Source organism: Leptinotarsa decemlineata, unplaced genomic scaffold, assembly GCF_025532065.1.
Source record: "Leptinotarsa decemlineata unplaced genomic scaffold, Ldec_3_MD MMD2_tig00000008_RagTag_RagTag, whole genome shotgun sequence".
NCBI classification, from domain to species: domain Eukaryota; kingdom Metazoa; phylum Arthropoda; class Insecta; order Coleoptera; family Chrysomelidae; genus Leptinotarsa; species Leptinotarsa decemlineata.
The window spans coordinates 4579713-4605699 of record NW_027412537.1 but is presented as its reverse complement, the minus strand read 5'-3'; the positions used below and the strand labels follow the sequence as shown (position 1 = coordinate 4605699).

The 25987-nt window shown below is 34.2% G+C and overlaps 1 protein-coding gene across 2 annotated transcripts in view; it reads left to right on the top strand.

The window, feature by feature from the left end:
* Positions 1-25987, top strand: part of tio (zinc finger domain-containing protein tiptop) — a 410169-nt gene that overhangs the window by 301955 nt on the left and 82227 nt on the right. Inside the window, exon 1 of one of the 2 annotated variants that reach the window (XM_023162547.2) lies at positions 15137-15644. The exons of the other annotated variant lie outside the window; for it this stretch is intronic. Coding sequence (XP_023018315.2) covers positions 15587-15644 — 58 coding nt within the window. The 5' untranslated portion in view covers positions 15137-15586. Of the gene's footprint in view, positions 1-15136; positions 15645-25987 lie in introns of those variants that run through there. 2 annotated transcript variants of the gene reach the window in all.

Sequence of the window (25987 nt, the reverse complement as noted above, 5' to 3'; positions counted from 1 at the left end):
TCCCTGCTGTTCCGTCTGTTTCCTGTTTCAAAGATGGGAGCAAAATAGAAAAAAAATAAACCACCAATCGGATCTCCGAGTATAGGCTGATTCGAAAGCATCATCGTGCATTTTAAAAAAACACAATTTCTGTCATCACATAGCAGCTTTCGAATCGATTACTGTATCATTACTGGAATAAACTCAAAACTTCGGATCTGACATTCAACAAAACTAAACTAGGTCTCGTCGACTTTCTATACCCAGGTTACGTTTTCCATTCCCGATTCAGACTTAACTTTGAAACTCACTTCTTCATCTGAAGTGACCTTCTTTGCCAACGGAAGGAAATACAAGAATCTCAATCTCCAGATTCATAACTTTCGTCTATCGATCTCGAAAGTAACTCATAATTCAGGAAATTATTTTTCCCTCTTTAAAACACCATTTTTTTTGCAAAGCAATAAAGTCAGTGCTGACATATCTATATTCGTCGAAAATGAAAACTATCGAGGAGAGATACATAAGGAAATAAATTTCGAAATATTGACCTCTCCCAACTATCTCTACAGTAGGGTATCGTGAACGTCCGTCGAAAAACAAGTACTTCCCCGGCTAATACCACTCTGGATATTGAATTATATCTAATAGGCATTTATGCAAAATATCTCATAGAGGTTAGTCTTACCGGTGTTTCTCGTTCATCCAGCAGCAGGACGATGCTGAAATTATTCAAGTAGATCACCTGCAGACCGTGGTTTCGAGGTATTACCTCTCGTCAGTACACCCTACTGTTTGGGTAGTTGGGAGAGTTTAATATTTCGAAATTCATTTCGAAATATTTATTTCCTTATATTTGTCTATTTCAATGTCCACAACATCAATTTTCTGGATTTACACATAGACGAATATCTTCACTGGGAATTCCACTGTGAACCTCTTATTTCTAAGTAACATATCATAGCTTTCCAATTTTGGATTTCAATCAATTGTTGCAGATTTATTGAAAGCAGTTTGAGAGTTGATTGAGACATCTTTTTGAGAGCTTTCAACATCAGTGAATAACATTTTTATGACGCAAAAACGCCCTCTCTCTGTCTGTATGTATGTAGTCCTATTTTTTTCGTTTCTCCATATATTAGAACTAAGTACCTATTCATTCAAAACATAGACCTACTCCCCAAAAATATATAGTTACAGTACCAAAAATGAGGGTGATTGCATTGTGCTTTTCGGAAAATTACAGCTGACCTTCAATTTTCTAGAGAATGTGACAGTAAGAATTTACAATTAACTGTCAGGAAACATCGAGCATAATGAGTCATTGATGATTTTCGTGAATCAACTTCTTGAAGATTTTCTGGTTTACCATAGCTTTTATTTAATAGAAGATTTCATAAAGGTGAAATTTCGATTAAGAAATTATAAAGGTAAATTGATGTATGTAGTCCTTACTATGTTGTTGGAGATCATCATGACAAATGAGAAACAGAACTTTCTGTTTTTTCACCATTTTCATTTGTAACCAATGTTACTGCAGTTTCGTCCTATAAGGACATTTTCAAACAATTATTGTAACTAAAAGTGGTGAAAAACATTTTTCAAAATTATAAAGACATTACGTTTCACAAATTACTTATAAATGGTTCAACTTTTTATCTTGTACTGGCTAAAGGAAATTAATGGTATCCTAATCGAGACAGGGGCAAAGTGGCCATTTTCTTGTTATTACTGAATACTGTCCCACTCTAGCGAAGAAGCTGAGAAACAAAGTATAGAAAAGCTACTAAGTAGTGTTTTATTTAGAGAGCACGTGATCAGTTGACAAGATTTGAGTTTTCTCATTTTGTCTAATTTATTCAGCAAAGTATGAAGTATAAAATTATTTTCGAAATCATTTTGTCCTCAATTTGATTTTTCATTACCAATTCAATTCAAATTTTTTCAGTGGTGTTGATGAAAAATCCACATAATTATGCTAAAAATTATGCAAGATGTTATTTTATAGTTGCAAATTGGTCTTTGCAAGAGTTGGTGAAATGAAAATGGTCAAAAATATTCAATTTGGAATTGAACATCAATTATTTCCTGTAACTGATTTATTTCATCGGGTTCATTAGCAAACTTTCTTTCTTAAAGTATCTGTTCAACTCCAGTTTGATATAGAGAAAAACATACAAATTCGCAACGAGATTTTTTAGTTGTATCCAATCCTAAACTATCAACTTTGAAAATGGTTAAAGACCCTTTTTTTGCACATGAAAAACTTATACAATACTTGTTTTTCATTATTATATTCTGCATTGAAATAGAGCAGTTATCCACTTCCCAAAAAAGCCCATCACGACCTGTACATTAATACGAGAACGAAAAATTATCAATGACTTTTTTAATCCGGACAATTTACCAGGTATTAACACATGTATTGGTTCAAAAAGTTCACTTAATTGCGTGAAGCCACAATTCAAACGAGTTCAGCGTTTAGCGAGTTTTGTGACGCTTGTTAATGAACGAAAAAAAAAAAACGGCTGAAAACGGAAAAATATTGGCCGGGCCAGGCAGAAGCATAAACATGATGAACGACATACACCTGTGTGAATATCAGTGGATTCCGCTGAAATGATCTCATAATTTATACAGCCATTGCCATCAAACAATGCTTCATTTCGGATTGATTTACCGCAGATTGCTCGTACGACCACATTTATGTTTACAAACGCACTCGCTGCCATTCCACCACAGTCAAATTCAAAAACCTATTTATGGTCTGCTCTTGACATTTATGTTGCCAGACTATTGTGCATGTAATTGTATGCAATTGCTCTGTTTGTTCGGCGATCTTGATGGAATCGCATGATCGGACATCTTCCTAATTGTACTAATAAAAAAATGAGTGTTGGTGAAGACCTGTTTATAAAAAATAGGATCGTGGCAATTTTTAAGTTATAGAATAATTGTTATTGCCCGCGGCTTCACGCTCGTAGAATTTGGTTTGTCACATTGACTTTCGTGACAGACCATTTCAAACAAATAGTTACAATATTTTTTATTAACCCAAAACTTCAGGTTCACAAATTAAAAGCTGACGAAATTCAATACAATCTTTCAACCCAAATTTTTCCTCCTTGTGAGTGGAAATTCCTGAATTATATTACCTATGAAGACTCTGTTTTGGGACCCCTTTAATTTTTGGTTTTTTATAAATTAACTTCCGGAATTTTGTTCAGATTACTTCCATTACTGTTATTTTTGCGGACGACGACACTAAACTCTTGATATCTGAGGGAACTATGTCCGAAGTAATTGTCAAAGCTAAAGAAGTAACTGATCAAATTTTTGAATGGTGTTCTATAAATGGCCTGCTGCTGAAGTCTGCTAAATCTCAAATGCTCAACTTTCTTACTAGAATTACAACAGTTGGTAAAAACTATTTAGTTAGACTAAATAATGAGACTTTACATCAAATTAATTGTACTGAATTCTAAGGTGTTGATATTGATAATAAACTTAACTGCAAGTTCCATGTTGATAGTGTTAAAGTGAAGCTTAGTAAACATATATATTTAATTCAGTCAGTGATTTCCTATGGTCTTGAACAGTGGGGCTTATCAGCTAAAGCTGATGAAGTTTTTGTTATTCAGAAAAAGGTAATCAGAATTCTGGCTGGGGTATCTTCAACTGCACACTGCAGGCCATCGTTTATTCATTATAGTTTATTAACAATGCCTAGTTTGTATATCTACCAAACTCTGATATATATAAAAAACAATATTTCAATTATTCCTAGAAATGAACAAATCTATGAACATTCCACCAGAAATAACTCTCAAATTCATCAAGCTTATAGTAGATTGACAGTATCAAAGAATCACCCCATGTACTGTGGGGTTAAGCTATATAATAAGCTTAACGAGGACATTAAATTCTCAAATATATATCAATGTCTTTAAAAGGCGACTCAAAATTTTTCTGTTGCAAAAAGCGTACTACTCTGTGGATGAGTTTCTCCTTGAATCCTAATTTAATTGTAGCCCAATAACTATTTTTTATGTATTTTTTATGTTATTTATTATTTATATTGACATTTTAAAGTCTTTTTGACTTGTTGAATCACCCAGTATTTTATGATGATATGTTTTCTTTTCTAATGTGAAGGAAAACTGATTCAATAAATGCTTGATTGATTGATATGAAGAAATTCGCAAAGCTTATGAAGCTGAAGCTTATGGTTCGGAAACTACAAATTCTTTCACTTGAAAACGAGAGACCCTGAACAACTTTTGAAGCAATGATTTGCAGGAAAAATAAAAAAACCGGTCGAAAATTATACAGAAGGCCACATCTTGAAATATCCGTTCTAGAGACAAATATGGAAGCAATAAATCAGAAAAAGATATTTTTTTATTGATTCTTGAATCAAAATCTGATGACTGGACAATGGGAAGAAACATATTTTCTATAGTAAATGTTCAAAAATATTTCCACCAACTTCTATAGAATATAGGCCTATAATTATAGAAATGAATATATTAAGGATTATTTCGGTTTTTCCAATTTTATAAATGAAAAATCATCACCTCCAGGTTATATTCTGATCAGCCTTGATGTGATTTCACTTTTAAGCAATATACCTATGCATATAGTGCAGAAAAGTATAATCAAATGATGGAATGATATAAATAAAAAATGTTCAATAAACCAAAAAAAAGTTATTGAAATAATTGATTTCATCTTCAACTCAAATTATTTCTCTTTCGAAGGTGAATACTATACACAAATTCTTGGTACACAAGTGGGAGCTACTATTTCTACTATTATAGCTCAATACGTAATGGACGATCTTTTTGAAAACATACTTCCTGAACTGAGTTTTGAAATTCCTTTTTTAAAGAAATACGTTAAAGTGGTCATTTGTGCAATACCTACCTCATGACAAATCTCATGAAATTCTTGATATTGTCAGTATATTTGATAAAAAATTGCAATTCACCAACGGAATAGAAAATAATCAGACCCTTCCTTTTTTTGATACAAGAGTTATCCGTAAAACTAATAATTCTTTGATACCTGATTGGTATGTGAAATCTACTAATTCAGGAAGATATATCAATTACTACTCTTTTCATAGGAAATCAGTTAAAATCAATTTAATACTCTGTTTGAAAAAAATAATAAAAAAATTAGTACACCCTTCCCCCAAGCAAATAAATCTCAGACTTCTTAGAGACATATTGATCGAAAATTCTTATCCCAGAAAACTTCACAATAAAATAATTTTCAATACTGGCAGTAATACAAATTCCGATGTGATCAACAGAAATGCATGTAATAATAATAGTTCACCTATCAATTTACTTATAAATCTATACCTAATCTTGGAAATTCATCTTCAAATATCATAAAACTTTTTCATAATGAACAAAATATCAAAATATGCCACAAAAATATTGAAACTATAAAGAATTTGAATACCGAATTGAAAGATAAAACGGATACTACCAAAAAGTTAAAGGTGATTTATAACATTCCTTGTAACAGTTGTAACTTGGATTATATTGGAAAAACATCTTAAAATCTTAAAGATAGAATAACTTCACATGAAAGTGATATGAAGCTTAATAAGAAATTATGTGCATTAGCGCAACATTCTATAGAACCAGGACATAAACCAAATTACTCTAATATCAAAGTTTTACAAACAGAAAAAAATATTTCCAAATGCCTTTTTACTTGAAATGGTTGAAATTGAGTCTTCTGTTTGTATGAATAAGAGAACTGACATTGATAATCTCAGCAGTATATACAGTAACTTACACTACATCAAAATTCAAAATGATAATGATGAAAATTATATCAATCAACTCTCTCTTTAGATTCAAAGATTTTCAAATCATTCTGGCCATTGAAAAATGAGATTTATGTGAAGGTGTGACATATGTCAAATCCAAAAAATCCATACATGTTTAACTTTCTTTCGTCAGTTTATATGTTCAATTCATTGTCTTTCACTAATTATATATTATTATTATTATATTATTATATATTATATATATATATATATATATATATATATATATATATATATATATATATATATATATATGAAATCTGAACACGTAACAGCACACCTTGATAATGACAAATGAGATTTTGTCGAAACGTCGGTGAAATTAGAGATAATATCACATACACGGATCAAATACCCGGAAAAACCAGTTCAGCATATTCCTATCCGTGAAAACTTCAGATTTCATATTCAATACCTTAACGGGGAGATGAGGTCAACTAAGAAGAAGAAGAACGCAGGTAAAACTCAACAACGTTTGAATAGTAGGTAGTAGAGGGTTTATGGACTAATCTATTTCTGAACACATAACGAATACCATTTTACCATTATAGTAAGAAGTGAGTTGAGCAAGGTCAACAAATTTCTGAACACGTAACAGCACACCTTGATAATGACAAATGAGATTTTGTCGAAACGTCGGTGAAATTAGAGATAATATCACATACACGGATCAAATACCCGGAAAAACCAGTTCAGCATATTCCTATCCGTGAAAACTTCAGATTTCATATTCAATACCTTAACGGGGAGATGAGGTCAACTAAGAAGAAGAAGAACGCAGGTAAAACTCAACAACGTTTAAATAGTAGGTAGTAGAGGGTTTATGGACTAATCTATTTCTGAACACATAACGAATACCATGTTACCATTATAGTAAGAAGTGAGTTGAGCAAGGTCAACAAATTTCTGAACACGTAACAGCACACCTTGATAATGACAAATGAGATTTTGTCGAAACGTCGGTGAAATTAGAGATAATATCACATACACGGATCAAATACCCGGAAAAACCAGTTCAGCATATATATATATATATATATATATATATATATATATATATATATATATATATATATATTTGCCAAAATATGCTACATCACTTCTAATCACTGATGAGTTAGCGGCTGAGGACAAACAGCCGTTCAAAGATACAGTATTTGCACTCATTTCCGATATCCCGGTGCAACGCGGAATCCTCGCGATGGCACTTCGCCAGGAATTGCAGCGGAATGAAATTCGCAAATGTTTCGTTCCGTATTTTTATTATTAGACCATCTCCTCGCTTCTTTATTACGCAAAATTTGCATCGACGAAACTTCGGAATCTCTTAGGAGGAACATTGACGGAGAGATGAAGGGGTGAGAATCGAGAAAGTTTCGCCAACTCCGGTCCGGGAGTATGTTAATTTCGGGAGGTGGGTGATTCGAAGAACGTTTGTAGGCCATAAAGTTGATGGATTTCTGAGTCAAGAATTGTATACGTTAACTCCTAGTAGTTGGAATTTTAATATTGATGGATATAGTCGCTGTTACTACGTGGTAGATCATCATGAAAAATGAAAAATAAAACTCCCTATGTAATACAAGTGGTATGAAAACATAGGAAATTTTATTTTTCATAGATCTGAAAAGTCTATTGTCACTCAACACCTCTTGGTCCAAATTATAGTACGAAAGAACATTACTTAAGATTTTTGTGACCATTCATGATTAGTATTAGAGTTTTGGATGCTTTCTCATTAGTCAGTGGGCTATGCTTGAAGACTGGCAGTAAACAAATACAAAGAATTGATAATTTTCAATTATGAAATATCATTGACTTTAGGTCGATGATGGCCACTGTCTTTCACTGATGAGTGAAAGACAGAGCATCCCCTAGCTAATACCCTTCGTGGTATTAGCCAGGGGATGCTTTTGAAAGTATGCAAATAGCAAAATTTGTAAAACGGCGACAAACCTCCCATTATTATCTTTTTTATCAGCTACTTTGTATTGAAACTAATTAATACAGTTCATTGTATGATTTCCACTATAAAGGGTTTTACAAAAACCGCGACAAGTTTATGGTTGAGGAAGCTATTGTCTAGCGAAATACGTGTCGCGGTTTTTGTAAAACCCTTTATAGTGAAAATCATACAATAATAAACTGTATTCATTAGTTTTGATATGGATTTTCATCAAGTATCTGCCAGTTCTTTTCAATTACTTTGTAATCAATTTGTATTGAAAATTAATTGATTGAGAATTATAAGTGACAACTTTTTGTTGGTGAAACGCACGACAACGACAGTGTATGTGGATACATACTATACAGAGTGTAACTGAATAAGTGTAAAACATTTGAGGAGGTGATGCCTCATCGAAAAAAAGATAGGATCTTTCATATAAAGAAACTTCATTGGAGCATCCCTTGTTAAGATACAGCCCCTTAAAGGGGGTACATAAAATTTGTATAACAATTTTTTTACAAGAACTGAGAAAGTTACAATATTGAAATTAACCTGACATTTTGTACTACCAAAAACACACTTAACCAGTAATTTATTTGGTTTACCCCATGATTGTAAGGGGTGGAAAACGCAACCCCTAAAATTCATTACCTATGTAACTTTTTGTCTCATTATTTGTTTACCATTTAAAAATTTATTTTCGATAGCCTGTTTCATTCTGAACAAAAAATATCTCTTGGGATTTTTGCCCAAAATAAACCAACATAAAATGATTTTACGAACAACTACAGAGATACATCGTCATAAATGCGAACTGGATTTATTGTTATTTTGTAGTTAGTACAAAACCTTTTAATCGAGGAGGTAGAAAATGAGGCCCAATTAAATCATCCCGAATAACTCCGAGCCACACGTTAAGAGAAAACTGTTCTTGATGGTTAGTTTCGACAATAGCGTGAGGGTTTTCATCAGCCCATATGTGGTAATTATGAAAATTAATAATCTTGTCCCGAGATAAACTACATTCGTCTATGAACTCTATCGTCTTCAGAAAGTCACAATTTCTTCTAATCATTTCCAGCATCCAATTGCAAAATTCAAGACGGTGCGGAAAGTCTCGCGGTACCAGTGCCTGTACTCGTTGCAGATGATAAGGGTATAAGAGTTGTTCCTTTAAAATTCGAAATACCGTCATATGATCAACATTTAGCTGGAAAGCAATCTTTCTAGTACTGGAAGTAGGTTGTTCTTCAATCAAATTAAGTACTGCTTCCTCAAGCTGTGGTGTTCGTACTTCTTGATGGCGACCACTATCCTGCGTTCTTTTGTCGAATGAACCATACTCTCGTAATCGTTGATGAAATCAAGCAAATATTCTATGTGAAGGATGCTGCCGTTGAGGATACATTTCAGCATATCTTCTAGAAGCTTCTAACCCATTCCCCTGCTACAGACCGTAAACGTAATGCATATCAGTCATTTCCTCATTTGTGTATGCCATTTTAATAGCAAGTGAATTATTAAAGTAACAAATCAAGAACAGAACAACAACACACAACTAGATAGATTAGTTTCGTATTGTCGCATTTATGACGATGTATCTCTGTAGTTGTTCGTAAAACAATTTTTTGCTGCGAACTGGTCTATTTTGGCCAAAAAAGCCATGAGACATTTTTTGTTTAGAATGAAACAGGCTATCGGAAATGAATTTTTAAATGGTAAACAAATGATAAGACAAAAAGTTTCATTGGAAATAATTTTTAGGGGTTGCGTTTTCCACCCCTTACAATCATGGGGTAAACCAAATAAATTTCTGGCTAAGTGTTTTTTCGGTAGTACAAAACGTCAGGTTAATTTTAACATTGTAACTTTTTTAGTGCTTCTGAAAAAAATTGTTATACAAATTTCATGTACCCCCTTTAAGGGGCTGTATCTTAACAAGGAATGCTCCAATGAGATTTCTTTATATGAAAGGTCCTTTTTTTTTCGATGAGGAATCACCTCCTCAAATGTTTTACACTTATTCAGTTACACCCTGTATAGAATTTATTCTGTTTCAGCTGACTTCAGCAATAGCGTTTTTGCTGAATATTTATGCGGAACACAACATTATACACTTAGTTTTATTGGAAGTGTCAAATTCAATTCAATAAATGTATTTATTCATAATAAATGTTAGGTTTTCCATTCTCATTCGTACATTATAACGAATGTATTATTTTCGTAGCTTCTTTTTATTTAAAACCATCGAAAATTAGAAAAAAAATCAAAATTAAAATATTGCGTTGAAATTCGGTGTGTAGGATCGAAATCGATTTCCAAGCAACTTTTTTGAATAACTTATTTCGGTATCATAAACAATACGTGGTCATTAACCATGCAAACTTTTGTCGGAATTCAAATTTCAATTATGCGGAGAATAGAAAAAAATCTATACTCAATGGATTACACAACATTTGAATGAAATTTTTGGTGACACTGACTTGGTTCATACCGATTATATCGATACTAAATGAACGTTCTGACATTATTAGTATACCTAATACTCAACTAGCGAGAAATGTGTCGATTACTCATTTGTCGAAATCCATTTGAGTGAGTAATGGTCATTTTTCTCGAGTAGAATACATTACTTTTTCTATCACTTACAGGAATATTTTAAAGTGGGATTTATTTGTGATAGAATCATCAATAAATTTCATAGCCAGAAGCAACCTGAAAATGTATTCAAAAATATTTTCTATTTTTGTTTTCATTTTCAATTTCAAATAGTTTGAAAATTCAGTGGAAACAAATTGAGAGAGACTGAACACAGGAACTTTGGCACTCAAGTCCACCACATTGCAAATTCTTGGGATATATTTGTTTTCACTTTCCGAGTCCATGTTTTTTTTCTTTTTCTCATTGGAAACAATATATTTCAAAACAAAATGTCAGTAAAATGAATAGCGTTTGATATTTGGGTCGGTAGCCGATCGGTTCGACGTGTGTGCATTGATAACCCACTCAATCGACCGCTGTGTGAGTAGGTGGTTCAAGTTGCAGGCTGGACGATCGATTTTCACTTGCTATCGTCTAACCCCTGTTAGGAATCACACGTTAGAAGGTAAGACGTCGTTAGTCCTTAGCTCCTTAAATCTAGCATCCTCGATAACACATTCCCCCCACCAGTCGATCTCGCAGTGTCTCCGTGTGCTGTTCTGGATCATGGTTAGTCTTTGAACGTGCAATGGGCAGATTAATCTGAATACGTACCTGCCCTTTTGTTTGCAACTGGTCTAGCAACAATTTACTTCAATACTTGTCGAGTTCGGTATATTCCTGAAAACACTTTACTGTAAAAAAAAGAAAAAATATATGGAAATAGTTACAGAGTTTGCTTGCAAATAGGATGCTTGAATTCATTTACAGAATTGACAAAAACCGAAGTATTGCCACCTTTAAATTGCTATATTTTGCGTATGCCAGATCTAAGTTAGAGTATGGCTCTGTGTTATGGAATCCAGTTTACGACTACCAAAAAACATCAATTGAGAGCGTGCAGAGAAAGTTCCTAAAATACGTATGTTTAAAACGGAAGGCATCAGTCATAACATTTTGTTGACACGATTTGACATTACATCTTAACATTACTTAAGAACAATATTATCGTACTTACCGTACAAATTGGTACTGCTAAGGCTCTTCAGTACCAAATTGGAACTGAACAGTCTTAGGGCAAGTGTTTTAAGGCGAAACATCGGTGTATACCAGTGAGGGTGACAGTGTTCCATGTAAATGCAATTTATTACCATTCATTCAAAGTAGAACTCATGTAAATGATATCTGATTTTTATTCCACAACGAATGTTTAAAATACAAACAGAGTAGAGAAGAGTATCTTTTGTAAATTCAGTGTTCATATAGAAGTATTTGTTTCGAAAGAATTTTTTTCTTTCGTGTAATTCAATGTTTATATGTAGTAGCTGTTTCAGGAGAACTTTCTTTCAGTTTGTGTCTGAAAGTTACTTCTTTGCATGATCTACACATCCATGTATAGAGTTTCAAATGATTACTTCCTTCCTTTCTTTGGAAGATTCCCTAATCCCCCTTTTTTTGTATCAAGATGGAGTAGTAGAAAGCCAAAAACTTTCTTTCCATCAATATATTCAGAAGTCTATTGTTAAAGTACCATCCAGCAAAAGGCCTTTAACCTTTTCCTTGAAATTAAAGATTGACAAGTTTTTGAAATTATCAGGAATACAATTATAGATTTTAGCGATGCCATAGGAGAAGCAAGCTCGGTAAAGCGAAGTGTTGTGCATGGGTACAGATAATTTTTGTCGAAACCGGACATTTACATTGTGCGCTTCAGAACGCTTCTGAAGGTTTTTTTTGTGAGTAGAATTTTGTGATATAATACACAGCAATGCAAAATACGTCGTTTGTTCATAGGAAACCAGCCCAGTCCAGTAATGGAACTTGAGGTCGGAGTCCGTCTTTTAATACCGCATATCAGTCGGGTGCAAGAGGTTTGGAGTCTTTGTAGGCGGGTTCTATCGGAATTTTTGATAGCCGGCCTATAAACAAAATCGCAGAAATTCAGCTGTGATAAGACGTGTGACTCGCCTAGGGTAATTTTGCAAGCTTTATTTAGAATATCTCTGTTGTAATGTATAACTTTTGGGTTTACGAAAGTTTTTTTGATTATATGCGTGGAAAACGTGAGGGAGTCATCTAGAAACAGGCCTAAATTTTTTTCGCAATTCAACAATTTCAGTGTTTCATTGCGAATGTGAAGGGAAATCAGGGGTCGGGATCTATTTTGGTCGATTTTCTACCGAAAACTTTGGATTTGGTTGGATTGATGAACAAACAGAATTTTTCTGATATATCAAAAAGTATCGCGAGATCCTCGTTAACTTCATTGCAGGCAGCAATAATATCTTTTTCATCAAAAGCGAGGTACAGCTGCGTGTCATCCGCATAGAAATATGATGTCACAAGTTTCAAATGTTCACAGAATTGAGAGGTGTAAATAGTGAAGAGTAGCGGTCCCAATATTGATCACTGAGGTACACCACATAAGGTTTCGATCGAGTCTGATGATGTAGAGTTCAGTATAACTCTTTGTGTACTTTTATTGAGATAAGCAGCAATAAGTTGCTGCAGTGATGGAAAAAAGGCTATATAGTGTAGAATAGCTAACAACAATTCATGACTAATCCTGTCGAAGGCTTTTGAGTAATCAAGAAGTACGAGAACACAAAAATTGTTCGCATCTATATATGTCATCCGTCACTTTGAGGAGAGCAGTGGCGCAGCTATATGATTTGGACGGAAACCTGACTGGTGGTGTGGAAAAACATTGTGCATCAGGACGTGCTCACGAATCTGTTCGTCGATTTTCAAGAGCTTTTGACAGAGTGCAGAGTATGCTTACAGGCCTCAGATCATTAACGCTTGTAACGTCATGTTTTTACGCCAATGGGATTATATTTGATAGTTTCCAAACATAAGGAAAAACAGAATTAATTAGGCAGAAATTAAAAATGTGAACGATGCATGGCAAAATCAGAGGACAGCAGTACAAGATCATTTTGTCTAGACCAGAGGCCATGGATTTGATAGAAAGTAACTTTTCTTGAACTTCAATTCGTCAATAGGAGAGAACGAGAGCTGTCTAATATTCTCCAAAGTATGATTGGAGAAATATTTGACGGTATGTTTGTCAGGGATATTCGAACCTGTACCAGAAATGAAGTTACTGTTCAGTACATTGAGATCAACAGTTAAACTGTCCGGAACTGTCAGGAAGAGAAACAGGAAAAGAAATTTATTTTCGAACTGAATTATAGATATAAATAGGAAGACAAGAGAATTGAAACTTTATTTCTTACCACTTTTATTAATAGCTAAAGTTACTGCAGTTTCGTCCTATAAAGACATTTTCAAACTTCTACTTATACAGTTTAATGCATACAGTTTGATGTATAAGTTTGAAAATGTCCTTATATGACGAAACTGCAGTAACGTCAGTTACAAATGAATGTGGTAAAAAACATAGAAGTTTCAATTCTCTTGTCTTCATTATGATTTCCTACCACTAACGACTACATCCATCAATTTGAGTAAATAAGAATTATAGAATAAAATAGTTGTAACCATATCTATTCTTGAAGTTTTATGGGAACGCGAATTACTTAACAAGATGGAGTCATTGTCTCTGCGTCTGTCAGCGAATTTTTTTTATTCAGTGAATGAGTTTTCACTTCAAATCTCAAATATTTGATTTGAAATACAGATCAAGAACTTTTTCCGGGTTTCTCTGCAGCTGAAAAAGCAAATGCGCCACTGGAATCAATGAAGTCGCCCCGGAGCGCCAATTAGTTTTTATTGTTGTTGTATAATTTCACAAATGAAGGTTTTTAAAATATTTTATTTTACTATATTGTGCACTTTCAAAGTTATTGCATTTCACTTGCATTAACAATTATTATTCCAATAATCTTGCCAACAATCGATGAAATCGATTAAAGAGTATACAGAACGGTAAAAGTAAAAGAACAGTATTCAGAAGATCTTGTTTCAATGAACTTTTTTCTCAATAATTTATTATGAATGAGAAACAATAAGCAAAATATAACGAGTAATCAATCGTTATATAAAACTGAAAATTCTAATTAACAATTTGTCAAATTCACACAATTTTATGAAAGTTATAAGAGTTAAATATGAAATTTCTCTGAAAATCGACCTCTTGTAGGAAAGATTTACATTCAAAAATGTGAATTGAAATTTTTGATAATGCGTCTATTCATATTCGAGTCAATAAAGTTTATTAGTTCATTTTCCTTATGCTGTTTGTCATTTATTCTATTGGTTGAAAAAAACATCCACTTCCTTTGTTTGGCAATTTAGGAGCATTATAACAAGTTATCATTTGACTTCTCTCATCCATGTAATCAGGCAAAGAGGCCTGACGTAAATCTTCTTACGTAATTACTTGTTATCATCATTTCAATCATGTTTCAATTTGATCAAAATAGCACTGGACTATATTATGTCCCTCCTTCACTTTTACTGTTTTTCCACTATCACGGCACCACCTTGTTTATTCAAATTCGTTCAACGCAAGTACTAACGAAATAATTGTTCCCTGCGCTTCCGCCATATCTTCAAATTTCCGATAACTTGAAATTGCAAAGTCATAGGATGAAATTCACAAGCGCACCCAAAGCCCGCTTCACTGTCAGCGCTACAATTTCAGGAAGCACCTCAAAATAAAATCCAGTCAATCACTAACGACGAACAGACTGAGATTCTTGAATCATACATCACCAATAACACACTTCCCCCACTAGTCGAGCTCGCAGCTTCTCCGTCTCCTGTCCTGGACCGCGGCTCCTCGTCAAACGTGCGACAGACAGATAGATGAATCTGAATGTGTTGGTCTCGTCATCAGCGTGAACCTGCTGCTGACTGTCTTTCGTCCGTCTTGAACGTTCAAGTGAGCCGTGTGGAAGGGGGTGGCGAAACGTCACAACCACTCATATCCTGACTTTTCACTGCCCTTTCTGAGGGCGAAAGGGAGGGGTGGATTCTATTCCCGAATCTACTCGGGGGTCGAAGGGCTGCCGCGCGATGTAAACAGTGTGGATCGAGTCACCGTAGCGAGCGCAACGTTCAACTGTTTCTCTCGCGCTGCTCTTGGCGATCAGTTCGTGGAGTTTGAATTTCGAAGTGAAGTTGCCGTTTTTCGAAATGCTTTTGCATAGAGTGTCCTAGGAAACGATTGGATTTTATGGTGTTGTTTTGACTAGTTCGCAAACATGAGAAGTAAAAGTGTTCCAGTGAATATTTTCATCAGGAAGATCAACACACTTTTGGGTGAGTTTTTCCAAGATTCGCTTTCCCTTTTGAATTTTTTGTTCTGTAATGAGCTTGACCACAATGTTTTATGTTCGGAAAGTGTAAAGATCTACTCAAAATGGTTTTTTATTTCTGACTTTCATGTATTAAAAATTTCTTCATGACAAGTATACTACTTACTGGGTTTAATGAAAGAGAGAATTTATTCAATCCAGATATTGAGGAAAAGGTACTGCATTGATCAGAAACAAAAACAGAAAAGACATTAGGAAACTACCACGTACTTACTTAGAGCTTCATTCAACTCATATTTCCATAAAATTTAGGAAAACATAAAAATATTTGCAACAAAATATTTTTCATTCAGTCATTCATTCATTCAGAAAGTTTATTAAAATAATAGAGAAGAAATATTCACAATAAATACACTACCAAGTAGCATAAGCCTTTTCCACCTTCAATTTTAAGAACTGTATAAAAGAACACGTTCCACAAGTTTATCATTTATCAATTTAATTTTTATTGAAATTTCTTTCAATCTCAAGTCTACTTTTTCGAAAGCAAAGTGAATATCAATTGATATTATAACAAATGAACGTGCCAATATTTTAGTGAGTACTTACTTTTTATGTTGAACGATTTAAAACAACTTTTCCTAGAAAACGAATAGATTAATTAAAATAGAGCGTGAAAATACACATATTCATATCCTTCAAACTTCATTCCTCTCAATTTGTGACTGATCAGTGATGTGTTAATCGTAATATACTTTTGTGTGAGAAGAGGACTGTTGTGGATATCATAACTTCAATTTATGATATAATAATAATTTTGACAAAGAAAAATAAGAAAATTGTTTCTCAGACATTTGATACTTACAGAGATTAAACTAAATTCTCGCTGTGAGATGATATATTCTCTCCACTTACTTCCACTTACTAAATACTCCAAGTTTGATCTTCCTCTTGAAGATGATCACTTGATGATCGAAACACGTGTCGAGGTGTTGAAAATAATCATTTGGTGTTGGGATTAAACTCCAGTAATATTATTCAAGATATGTTCATATGAAGTTTTAAGTTTTTTTATGAACCTTTCAATAAAGAAAAAGTTTTTGATTTGCCCAGTTTTAGCCATATTTTAATCAAATACTCAATTATTTGTCTTTCAATACTTCCTACTATCTTCTGTGGCGAAGATACAATGACGTTTGTGATGTAATTATACCCAATTTTTTGTGGAACACTTCATTTTTGCATAACAATTTTATTCTTTCCTGAACTATTGATATCATGAAAATATTAGAAATTTCAGATAGGTACGTTATGTAAAAACTCCACCTTTAATTTGTCAGTCTCCATTGCACTACAATCGATATATTATCTATTTCCGCTAATGCCCAGTATAATGTAATTCTGAATAAAGTACTCAGTTGTAAATGGATTTATTGATCAAGTGAACTGAAGATGGTGAAGATTTGTGATGCACTGTTTGGAACCATTGGTGAAGTAACGAATATCACTCGAGGTTTTTCCCAACACCAAACCGTTATTTTAACACCTTGACACGTGTTTCGATCACCAAGTGATCATCTTCCAGAGAAAGATCTGGATCTTGATCACTTGGTGATCGAAACACGTGTCGAGGAGTTAGAATGACAGTAATATTCATGGTGAAGATTCTTGACCAGTACTCAATATTTTCATTCTTCTAAAATACAAAAAACCGACCATAATGAGAATATTTTATTGAAAGAAGTACGCAAACAAAATTTTTTCCAAAGTTAACTTCCTGAGTCTTCTGGAAACATTCTTCAAGTTAAATACATTTTTCAATCAACTGAAAACCCCATTTTGTCTAATTATCTAAAGATACTACTTTGGAGCATCAAACTTATATCGAGAGAACGATATCAAAGATTATGTATAGTGTATGGTTGTATTCCGATCTCAGCTCTCATTTCCAGAATTAAAATTGGTGACGAGCCAATCGATGACGCCACTGTCCCAACATATTGTCACCGAAATTTATTCACCTCAATTTTGAATAACTCAAGTTTATATCTTTAGTTGAGTTGAAATTATATCAACTTAATGCCAGAATCACCTTGCCCTCGATTCTACCCAATTTCCACTGGAAATAACTCATTCACGTCAAAGACTGTTGACTATGGCCACAAGTTTGCTTGAAATGACGGAAAATAAGTGATTTTGGAAGCTGGAATTTGATTCCATCAACATATTTTATTCTCTATCGTCATAAGAATAGAAAATATCAGTGCTTCTTCATGGGAATGGTATTTCGCAATACCGATTTGATGACTAACTGGCATTTCCGATGCCAAATTACGTCTTTGTAACGCAAAACAATAAATTTTCTCAAGATTTAATATTCAATAATTCATTATTGATGAACACAAACAATGAATAATGATTGAAATCAGAATGGTATAATATATTGTTGTACTGACATTTCCCGTCCTTGTGAAGGTGTTAATAACGAATAATTCATTCGCAATGAAGTAAGATATTGAATGTAAGAACAAAGTATAAAAATACATCGTGAAACTTGCTGTCTATGGGGAATTAAATATATGAAAGCTTTGTTTGAGGATTCCTGAAAAATATTCTTTTTTAGGTTACCACTTATATAGCTTCAATTCATTTCCTTTTCATTCATAATTTGGGAGGGTCTGTAACTACTGATATTTTCATTTTACTGTCTATATAAACTGTCATGTTCTCTGTCAATTTTCTTTGTCCATAAATTCATTTTATCGTATAGTTAAAGATGAAGATGACAGCTTCCACTCAAAATTTTTTTTTTTTTTTGTGAAACTGGCTGGATTTCTTTTCAGGTTACACTGGCTTATTAGAGTCAATTTCGACTGATATACTGATGCAAAATGATTTTTTCCAAATAATTCATTGGTAAACATGTTCTGAAGAAAAAACTTTTTCCATACCAAACAATGACAAATGTTTTGTTAACCAAGTTAACATCATCATGAGATGATTCACGAATTGTCGTGAATATCTTATTCGAGTGGATTTCAAATTTTAGGTTTGCCGTGTCAATTTCTGATGGTATTTATTGAATTTGGTAGATATTGTGTTTTCTACAAACATTTTTAGCATATACTCCTTGAAAACTAATGGTGTTCTCAAGCAAGTGAGAGGGATCATGAGGAGACTGAAAATTACAAAAGATTTTGAAATATATTTTATATGAAGGTATCGATATGAATGAGTCTAAAAATTTCAAATATTGATAAAAAAATCAGAAGAATTGAAGAATGTTTATTTACTCATTGGAGATTATTGATATAATAAAAACAGTAATGTGTCTTTGCTATGTACCGCAAGGCTCGATTTCAAGCCCAGATTGGTGCTCAAATTATGCGGTAAAGTAATTAAATTTATTAAAATATGTAGGTATTTAGACGACTCAAACATTCAGTTTCGGCAGGCCCATCAGAAGTAGGCTTATGTGATAATTATTTTACCAGTTATTGCTTTCGTAACGTTTCGCCAGCTCCTCTTCAGAGGTTTATTCATCTTGATGATTCACCGATGACTGGTGATTTCTGGTTTCTAAGTTTTTTAAGTCAGATGAGTCTAAGGATTTCCAATATTGATGAAAAACTCAGAAGAATTGAATATTTTACGAAAAGAAAGTTCAGAAAATAAGTGGACGAATGTGGGAAATAGATTATAGTAAATTCCAAAAAATGAAGATACCATATGATCACTTCTATCATATTTACAAGTTAAAGGATTATTTGAATTGAAGGGGTTATATTTTTAGGAGTGATTAATTTTTTGGGAAAGAAAGTTTTTGGCTTTCTACTACTCCATCTGATACAAAAAAAGGGGATGAGAGAATCTTCCAAAAAGCCAAAAACTTTCTTTCCCAAAAAATTAAATGATTATCTTTTTACCATGTTTCTGTGAAATAAGTTTACTTTTCAAAAACAAAATTTAATTTCGGCAAAAGTCACATTTTGGCATATTGATTCCAAAGTACCTATATATTATATACAGGTTAGTTATTAATGTCCAAACAGTTTAACTGAAACTGTAGTAATTCTATCTACTAATACATATATGAAAGTATCAATGAATATCGAAAAACAAACGTTTAAAACAATTCCTAATTCATTCATAATGATACCCGAGCAGTTCATTTGCTTTGTTTTTTCACATCGAATATGCTGATAAATGGAAGTTTGGTATATAATGAATATTTAGAATATCGTTTGGCCAATCACATCTTCAGAGTAAAGTCATCAATGTTTTGATTTCTAATTTTATTTCCGGGTAATTAAAATTACCCGAATCAATAGTATTTCCTGAAAAAATTGAATTTGTATGTTCGTGTCAACTTTTCTCTGAAAATAATTGATATATATTATTCATCAAGTATCTGACATTTCTTCACATTATTGAATTATATTTAGATTGAAATATTACAGAAGTGTCTAATAAATGGAAATAATAAAGACGTTGATTAGTATTATCATTATGTACCATGACTTTCTTAAGTGTACATGAAGTGTCATGAATCGTGTTGAAATTCTTGAAAAAAAGGAGGGATTTCTGTACGAACACTTGAGAGTTTAACTGGATATTTATTTAAATTAGACCGCATGTCACTTGAACTAATTTTTTCTCAGATAAATGTCAATTTTTTCAACTGAAAATTTGTTATTTTTGAGCAATACCAATCGACTAATTAGCAATAGATGAAATCAATCGTCTCACAGACTCGTAGTTTTTTCATGCCCATTGCTCTCATGATATTGCTAAACAACAAAGTCTTCGTCAGAAAATGGAGATTTATCGATAAAATTTTGTGGTATCATTATAAATTCAATAATTTTATTTTAGTAATAGAACGAATATTTGGTAATAATGTCATGTTGTATATTCATGATTAAAGTTGATTCATGGACTAAAATAGAGCACTATTTTTTTCTGTGACTGTGTTTTTCTGACACAAACTTTTATCAGTCACTGAACAAACCCAAAAACTGAAAGTCCCCCAATCACTCCAATTATTCCTCTACGTTATTCACATGGCACCTCAATAAAAAAGGCGCCACGAATCTCATCCGGACGGTCATAAAGACAAGTTCGGGTGACGTTTTCAGTCCATCAAGATCAATTAATTGGTTCTCTGCCATGTAAAAAAAGTGTCGATGGTAAACATTAATCTGGACTGTCAATCTTTCTTCACTTTATACCTGGTTTGTCCGGCCAGGTAGAGAGCCACTTCTCGCCATGGAAACTTTTAATTACTTTCCAACTCAATTTGGATTCAAAACAATTTTAATGATCCGCAGTCTGCATCAAACCTGACCAAGTTTGTCAAGTTACTGCTCTTGCATGATTGATAGGGTTTCTTTGGACCTTTTTTGTCCAACGATGAGAAGAGCTTTTTGGTTCTTTTCGGCTTCGAAATATTTTACGACAATCTTGTCATCTTGATGTATGTAAATTTATTGAGGCTCTTTAATGCGGACAAAATAACTGTACAGTTCGGGGTTAACACATCGATACTATTCCAATAAATCAGAATATCATGACAATGTTACCAGGTCAAAGGTCGGAATTTTATGTAGTGAAAATGAATTATCATAAAGGTGTCAGGAATCTGCGTGAAACTTGAATAAATTATTTTCGAAGAAGGTCTGCCTATAACTTAATGAATGATTATTTTAATGTTTCCTCAGTTCATTAAATAAAACATATTTATTAATCCATTCATGACCTTAAAGTTTTGTTTCAGAAGACGAATGTACCTATTTAAAATACCTATTTAAAAAAAAATATGAATAATGGAAGTCAGTCCACTATAGGGTGGATCAAATATTGAAACAGACTTTAGTAGGTGAAAATATCCAAATAATAATACGTGACATACGGACATTTCAACGTGTGTGTTTTATTCAAACAGAATGAGGTGTCACATAGATATGTTATATATTTCTGTGTTAAACTGACGACACCCTGAAGTTATTAAATTTTCAATATTTCAATTGATACTTGATGTTTGGCGTCTAAAATTCTCAAACATTCTCAAAACATTCGTTTTGAAATTTTCACAACAAATTAATTCACATTGATGTTGCTGTGCATTGTGGAATTGTTTTTAAGTGATAATAGCGCTTGCTCAGGGCACATTATTCTCGGACCCAATTATCACTTACCCCACGGTGTGGGGAGTGGTCATTGGTTGATGAAGCTGGCACGCCCTCCTGAATGTATCGGAGCTTTGGGGGATAGGGTCTGACCAGCGCACACTACGGGGAAAATAATGGTCTTTATTAGGTGACAGAGTTGTGGTCACCTCGTTCAGTGTCGAAAACTAAACCGAGTTCATCAGCTGCTCGGCCAGCTGCCATGAAGAGAAATACTTCAATTCCTGCTCTCTCATGGTCACGGTCCATGAGGAGAAGGGGATCCAAACTCCTGACGACTTTTCAGGCTATATACAGTACCATTCTGTCATGTAAACAGTCTAAACTCGAAAGGCCAAGGCCTCCCTGTTGTCGGGGGAAGTACAACCGTAGAACGAACCATTTGGGATGCAAACTCCTATAGATATGCATCACTTTTCGGGTCTTTACGTCGAGTGGATACAGCTCCTTCCGAGTCCACTTCACTACTCCAAACAAGTAGAGTAAGATTGGAACGGCAAGCATATTTGTTGCAGCAACTTTGTTTTTTCCCGACAGTTCTGATGACCAGATTGTGCTGATACTTGCCGCGGAGAAAGTTCTTCACTGCTGATACATCTTGTAAGTGGCGTTGTTCCACCCCGAGGTAAGTATACGTTCCTCCGGCATCCAAATGGTGTAGGATGCTTCCATCTACTAGCTGCACATCCTCTCCGTAGTCCCCACATCGTCCTCTTTTGAGATAGGCCATTGCACATTTGTCTATCCCGAATTACATAATGATAGCATGCGTGTACTCTTCCACCACCCTCAAGGACTGATGGTGATCATTCTCTCTAGAGGCAATAAATTTAAGATCATCCATATAAAACAAATGGGTGACATTGTGCTTCCGGATTCCGGGGTTGCCACAGTTATTGGGTGATGCATGGAGGTCTTCTTCAATAATATTAAAGACCTTGAGTTATCAAAGCACCTGAATTTCGCTTTCCTCATGTCGAGTGGGCTGAAGTCAGAAACTGAGGGGTTCATCATGCCTTGCCAGGATGGTGTCTTCAACACCTTAGTCTACTGCAGTCGGGTGATGGGTATAGAGGTTCTTGACAGAAGGTGTAGAGCCTGCCGCGAGGCGCCCGAAAGCCTAATGCACTTGCTATCAGCATATCCAGCATTTGTGGGCTCGGCCTATACCAATCGACATATCGCGGCCCTAAGAGTGCTATATTACCATCTACGGCACTATTACGGTATTGACGAGACACTGGTATTGCCCTACGCTTCGGGGGATATTAAATTCGTTGTGGGGAACGAGAAGTGTCGAATTTATTGGAACTATTCGTTCCCCACCCCCAGGCTCATGCAAGCTCATAAGCCTGATGTAGTCCTTCTCGATCACCAGAGCAGAACGATATTTGTCATGGAGTTTTCAGCTCCTGGCTAGACGAATATCGAAAAACGAAAGAAATATCGAGATTTTTTCTTCGAACTCCGCTGACTCCATCCAAACCACTCTGTTAAGATGGTTGTTCTGATTATTGGAGTCCTTGGTGGACTGATGCCCTCTTTACTCTCGAATCTTAAAATCATACCGGCTTTGCCGCACTAAGGCAGAAATCTTAGCCGAATAGATGCAGAATGCTGTCATTCTTGGCTCACTGCGCTTGCTCGAAGCACATGATTCTCGGACCTAATGATCACTTAACTCACGGTGTGGGTAGTGGTCGTTGGATGATAATGCTGGCGCGCCCTCCCGAATGTATCGAGGCTTTGGGGGATAGGGCCTGACTAGCGCCATACTACGGTAATGATAATGGTCTTTATTCGTTGAAATAGAATATAACATCCAAGAGGCGAAGTTCAAAACTGCGGTGTAGAACACTACAGGTTTGTTGCAATATTTATTTTGTATTTTGATTACAAAAATTAGTAGCATGAGCATGACCTGATGACGTCAAGTTTGTTGGTGAAATGTACGTCGAAACGAGTTTTTCATAAATTTTTCAAGCGATCATTCACGTATCAGATATGCAACGTTTTCAATAAACTTCCCCCTCATTTAAAACATTTTGAAATAGGTAAATATGTTCTCTTAGGCAAAAATTGAAAATTGAACTACTAGGTGAACAAACTCGAATACTCAATAATTTATTCATATGCATATTTTTTGTTGTTATTCGAATGCTAATCGATATCAGGTTTATAATGTATTTTTTTTTTAATTTTTTGTTTTTTGTATTAGTTATATTTTGTTGCCAGTTTTAGTAGCTGGGTATGGAGGTTGAGTGGTAGAACATACCTGTACTGTTCTACACTGCAGTTTTGAACTCCGCCTCTTGATTGTTATATTTTTTTCACCCAATGAGGACCATTATTATTATTTCGAGAATGAGTTAAATGGTTTTGATGGATTCCTTCTGTACCGGATGTTCCAATTCTATCTTTCATGAAATTGCATTTGTTCAATAATATATTTCGCTAATCTTAGTTCAGAATCGATAATAATCTCAAGACTTTCAGACATGTCAGTAACCGTGTGTTGGTCGGTGGTTCAAGCCCCAGGCTGAACGATCGATTTTCTTTTGCCAGTGTCCAACTCGTGATAAGAATCACACGTTAAAACACGTTTATTAATATGTTTGCAATATCAGCTAACTCAGGCAACTTCACTTTACGAACATTCAAAACGATTTTGTGGATTTTCTTTGTTTTCTGGTGTTACTGTCTCATTTGGACGTCCACTGCGTTCTGCATCATCGGTGTCTCTTCGACCCCGTTTGAAGTCAGCAAACAATCGTTGAATTATTATTTCTGATGCAGCGGACTCCTTTCAACACTTTTCAAGCCATTGCTTTGCTCAAACGGTTTTTTTTCATCAAGAAGCAGTGTAAAATTAGTACACGAAATTGTTTTTAATCCATTATTTTGAAAATAACAAAATTAGAGTCACTCTTAGCACAATAACTCACAAACTCATGAGAAGAATATCATGACATTTCAACAGATTTATTTTTAGGTTAATAACAACACAACAACTTTGAAATAAAATACAATTATTTTATTCTTGTATTCATTTCGAAATTGATTTGAAGTAAACAGCTCCCTTTTCTGCTAAGTTATGAAAAAGAAGTTCGCTTTCTTTCGTGAAATTAGTGCAGAGTTTCGACAAAAATCCTCTCACATCGTATCCATCCGTCGTTCTTCTTTTTGGCTGCATAATAAAATTCTGAATTCACCATATGTCAGTCACCGTTGACTGAAATTAACTTCGAAATCCAAGGCAGCCATGCCGAGAATGCCAGCTCACTTGATTATTGGGTCCATTGCTCTATAAATCTTATTGCTACATTTTTTACGTTCGTAAAACCTTCGTCACTCTCTCGGACTCGCTTCTGACGTTTAAAACAGTTTGAGTTGGAATTAAAATTGATCTTTTCATGGATTTCACATATTCTCATAATGGGACGCTTGTAATATTCTAGATTTGTTTAGATTCATAAAATGAAGGTCTAATATTTTCGTGTTTCTAAAAATGGTCACTGTTGGTGGGTTGGTTCTTCGCTAGTAGCCTGTCTATTTTACCTATTACAATAGACTGTTGAAGTGACAAGAGGAGTATATGGTTATATTTATGCACTTCAGTCAATTTATCAATCAAGTCCTTCAAATGATAAAAATAAATACAATTTTCATGCATTGACTGCTTCATGGGTGCCACCTGAATTTTATTCAAGTCTCTGAAAAATACTATTGCCTCAGCTTATTGTGTTCAATCCCTTAATAGTCATTGCAACAATTTTGTTTTCGTTAAAACCTTACTTGTTTAAGTAAGCAAACTTCCGTCCATTCTAAGACATCACAACAAAGATTTTACATTGGCACAAGCAAAAACTTATGCCAATATTTAACACGGCTTATTTTGAAAATATGTCACCAAAAACAACAGTTCTATGTACATGTTACAGGTCTACTGCAGAAGTAAGGTGATATCTGCGGATTTTATCTGAGCTGTTTGCTGAAATGGTTCCAACTCGGTGACAGAATTGTGATCATCTCGTTCAGAGTCGAAAACTATACCGAGTTCATCAGCTGCTCGGGCAGCTGCCCTAAAGAGAAATGCTCCAATTCCTGCTCTCTCATGGTCACGCACCTTGCAGAGAAAGGGGTCCGAATTCCTGACGAC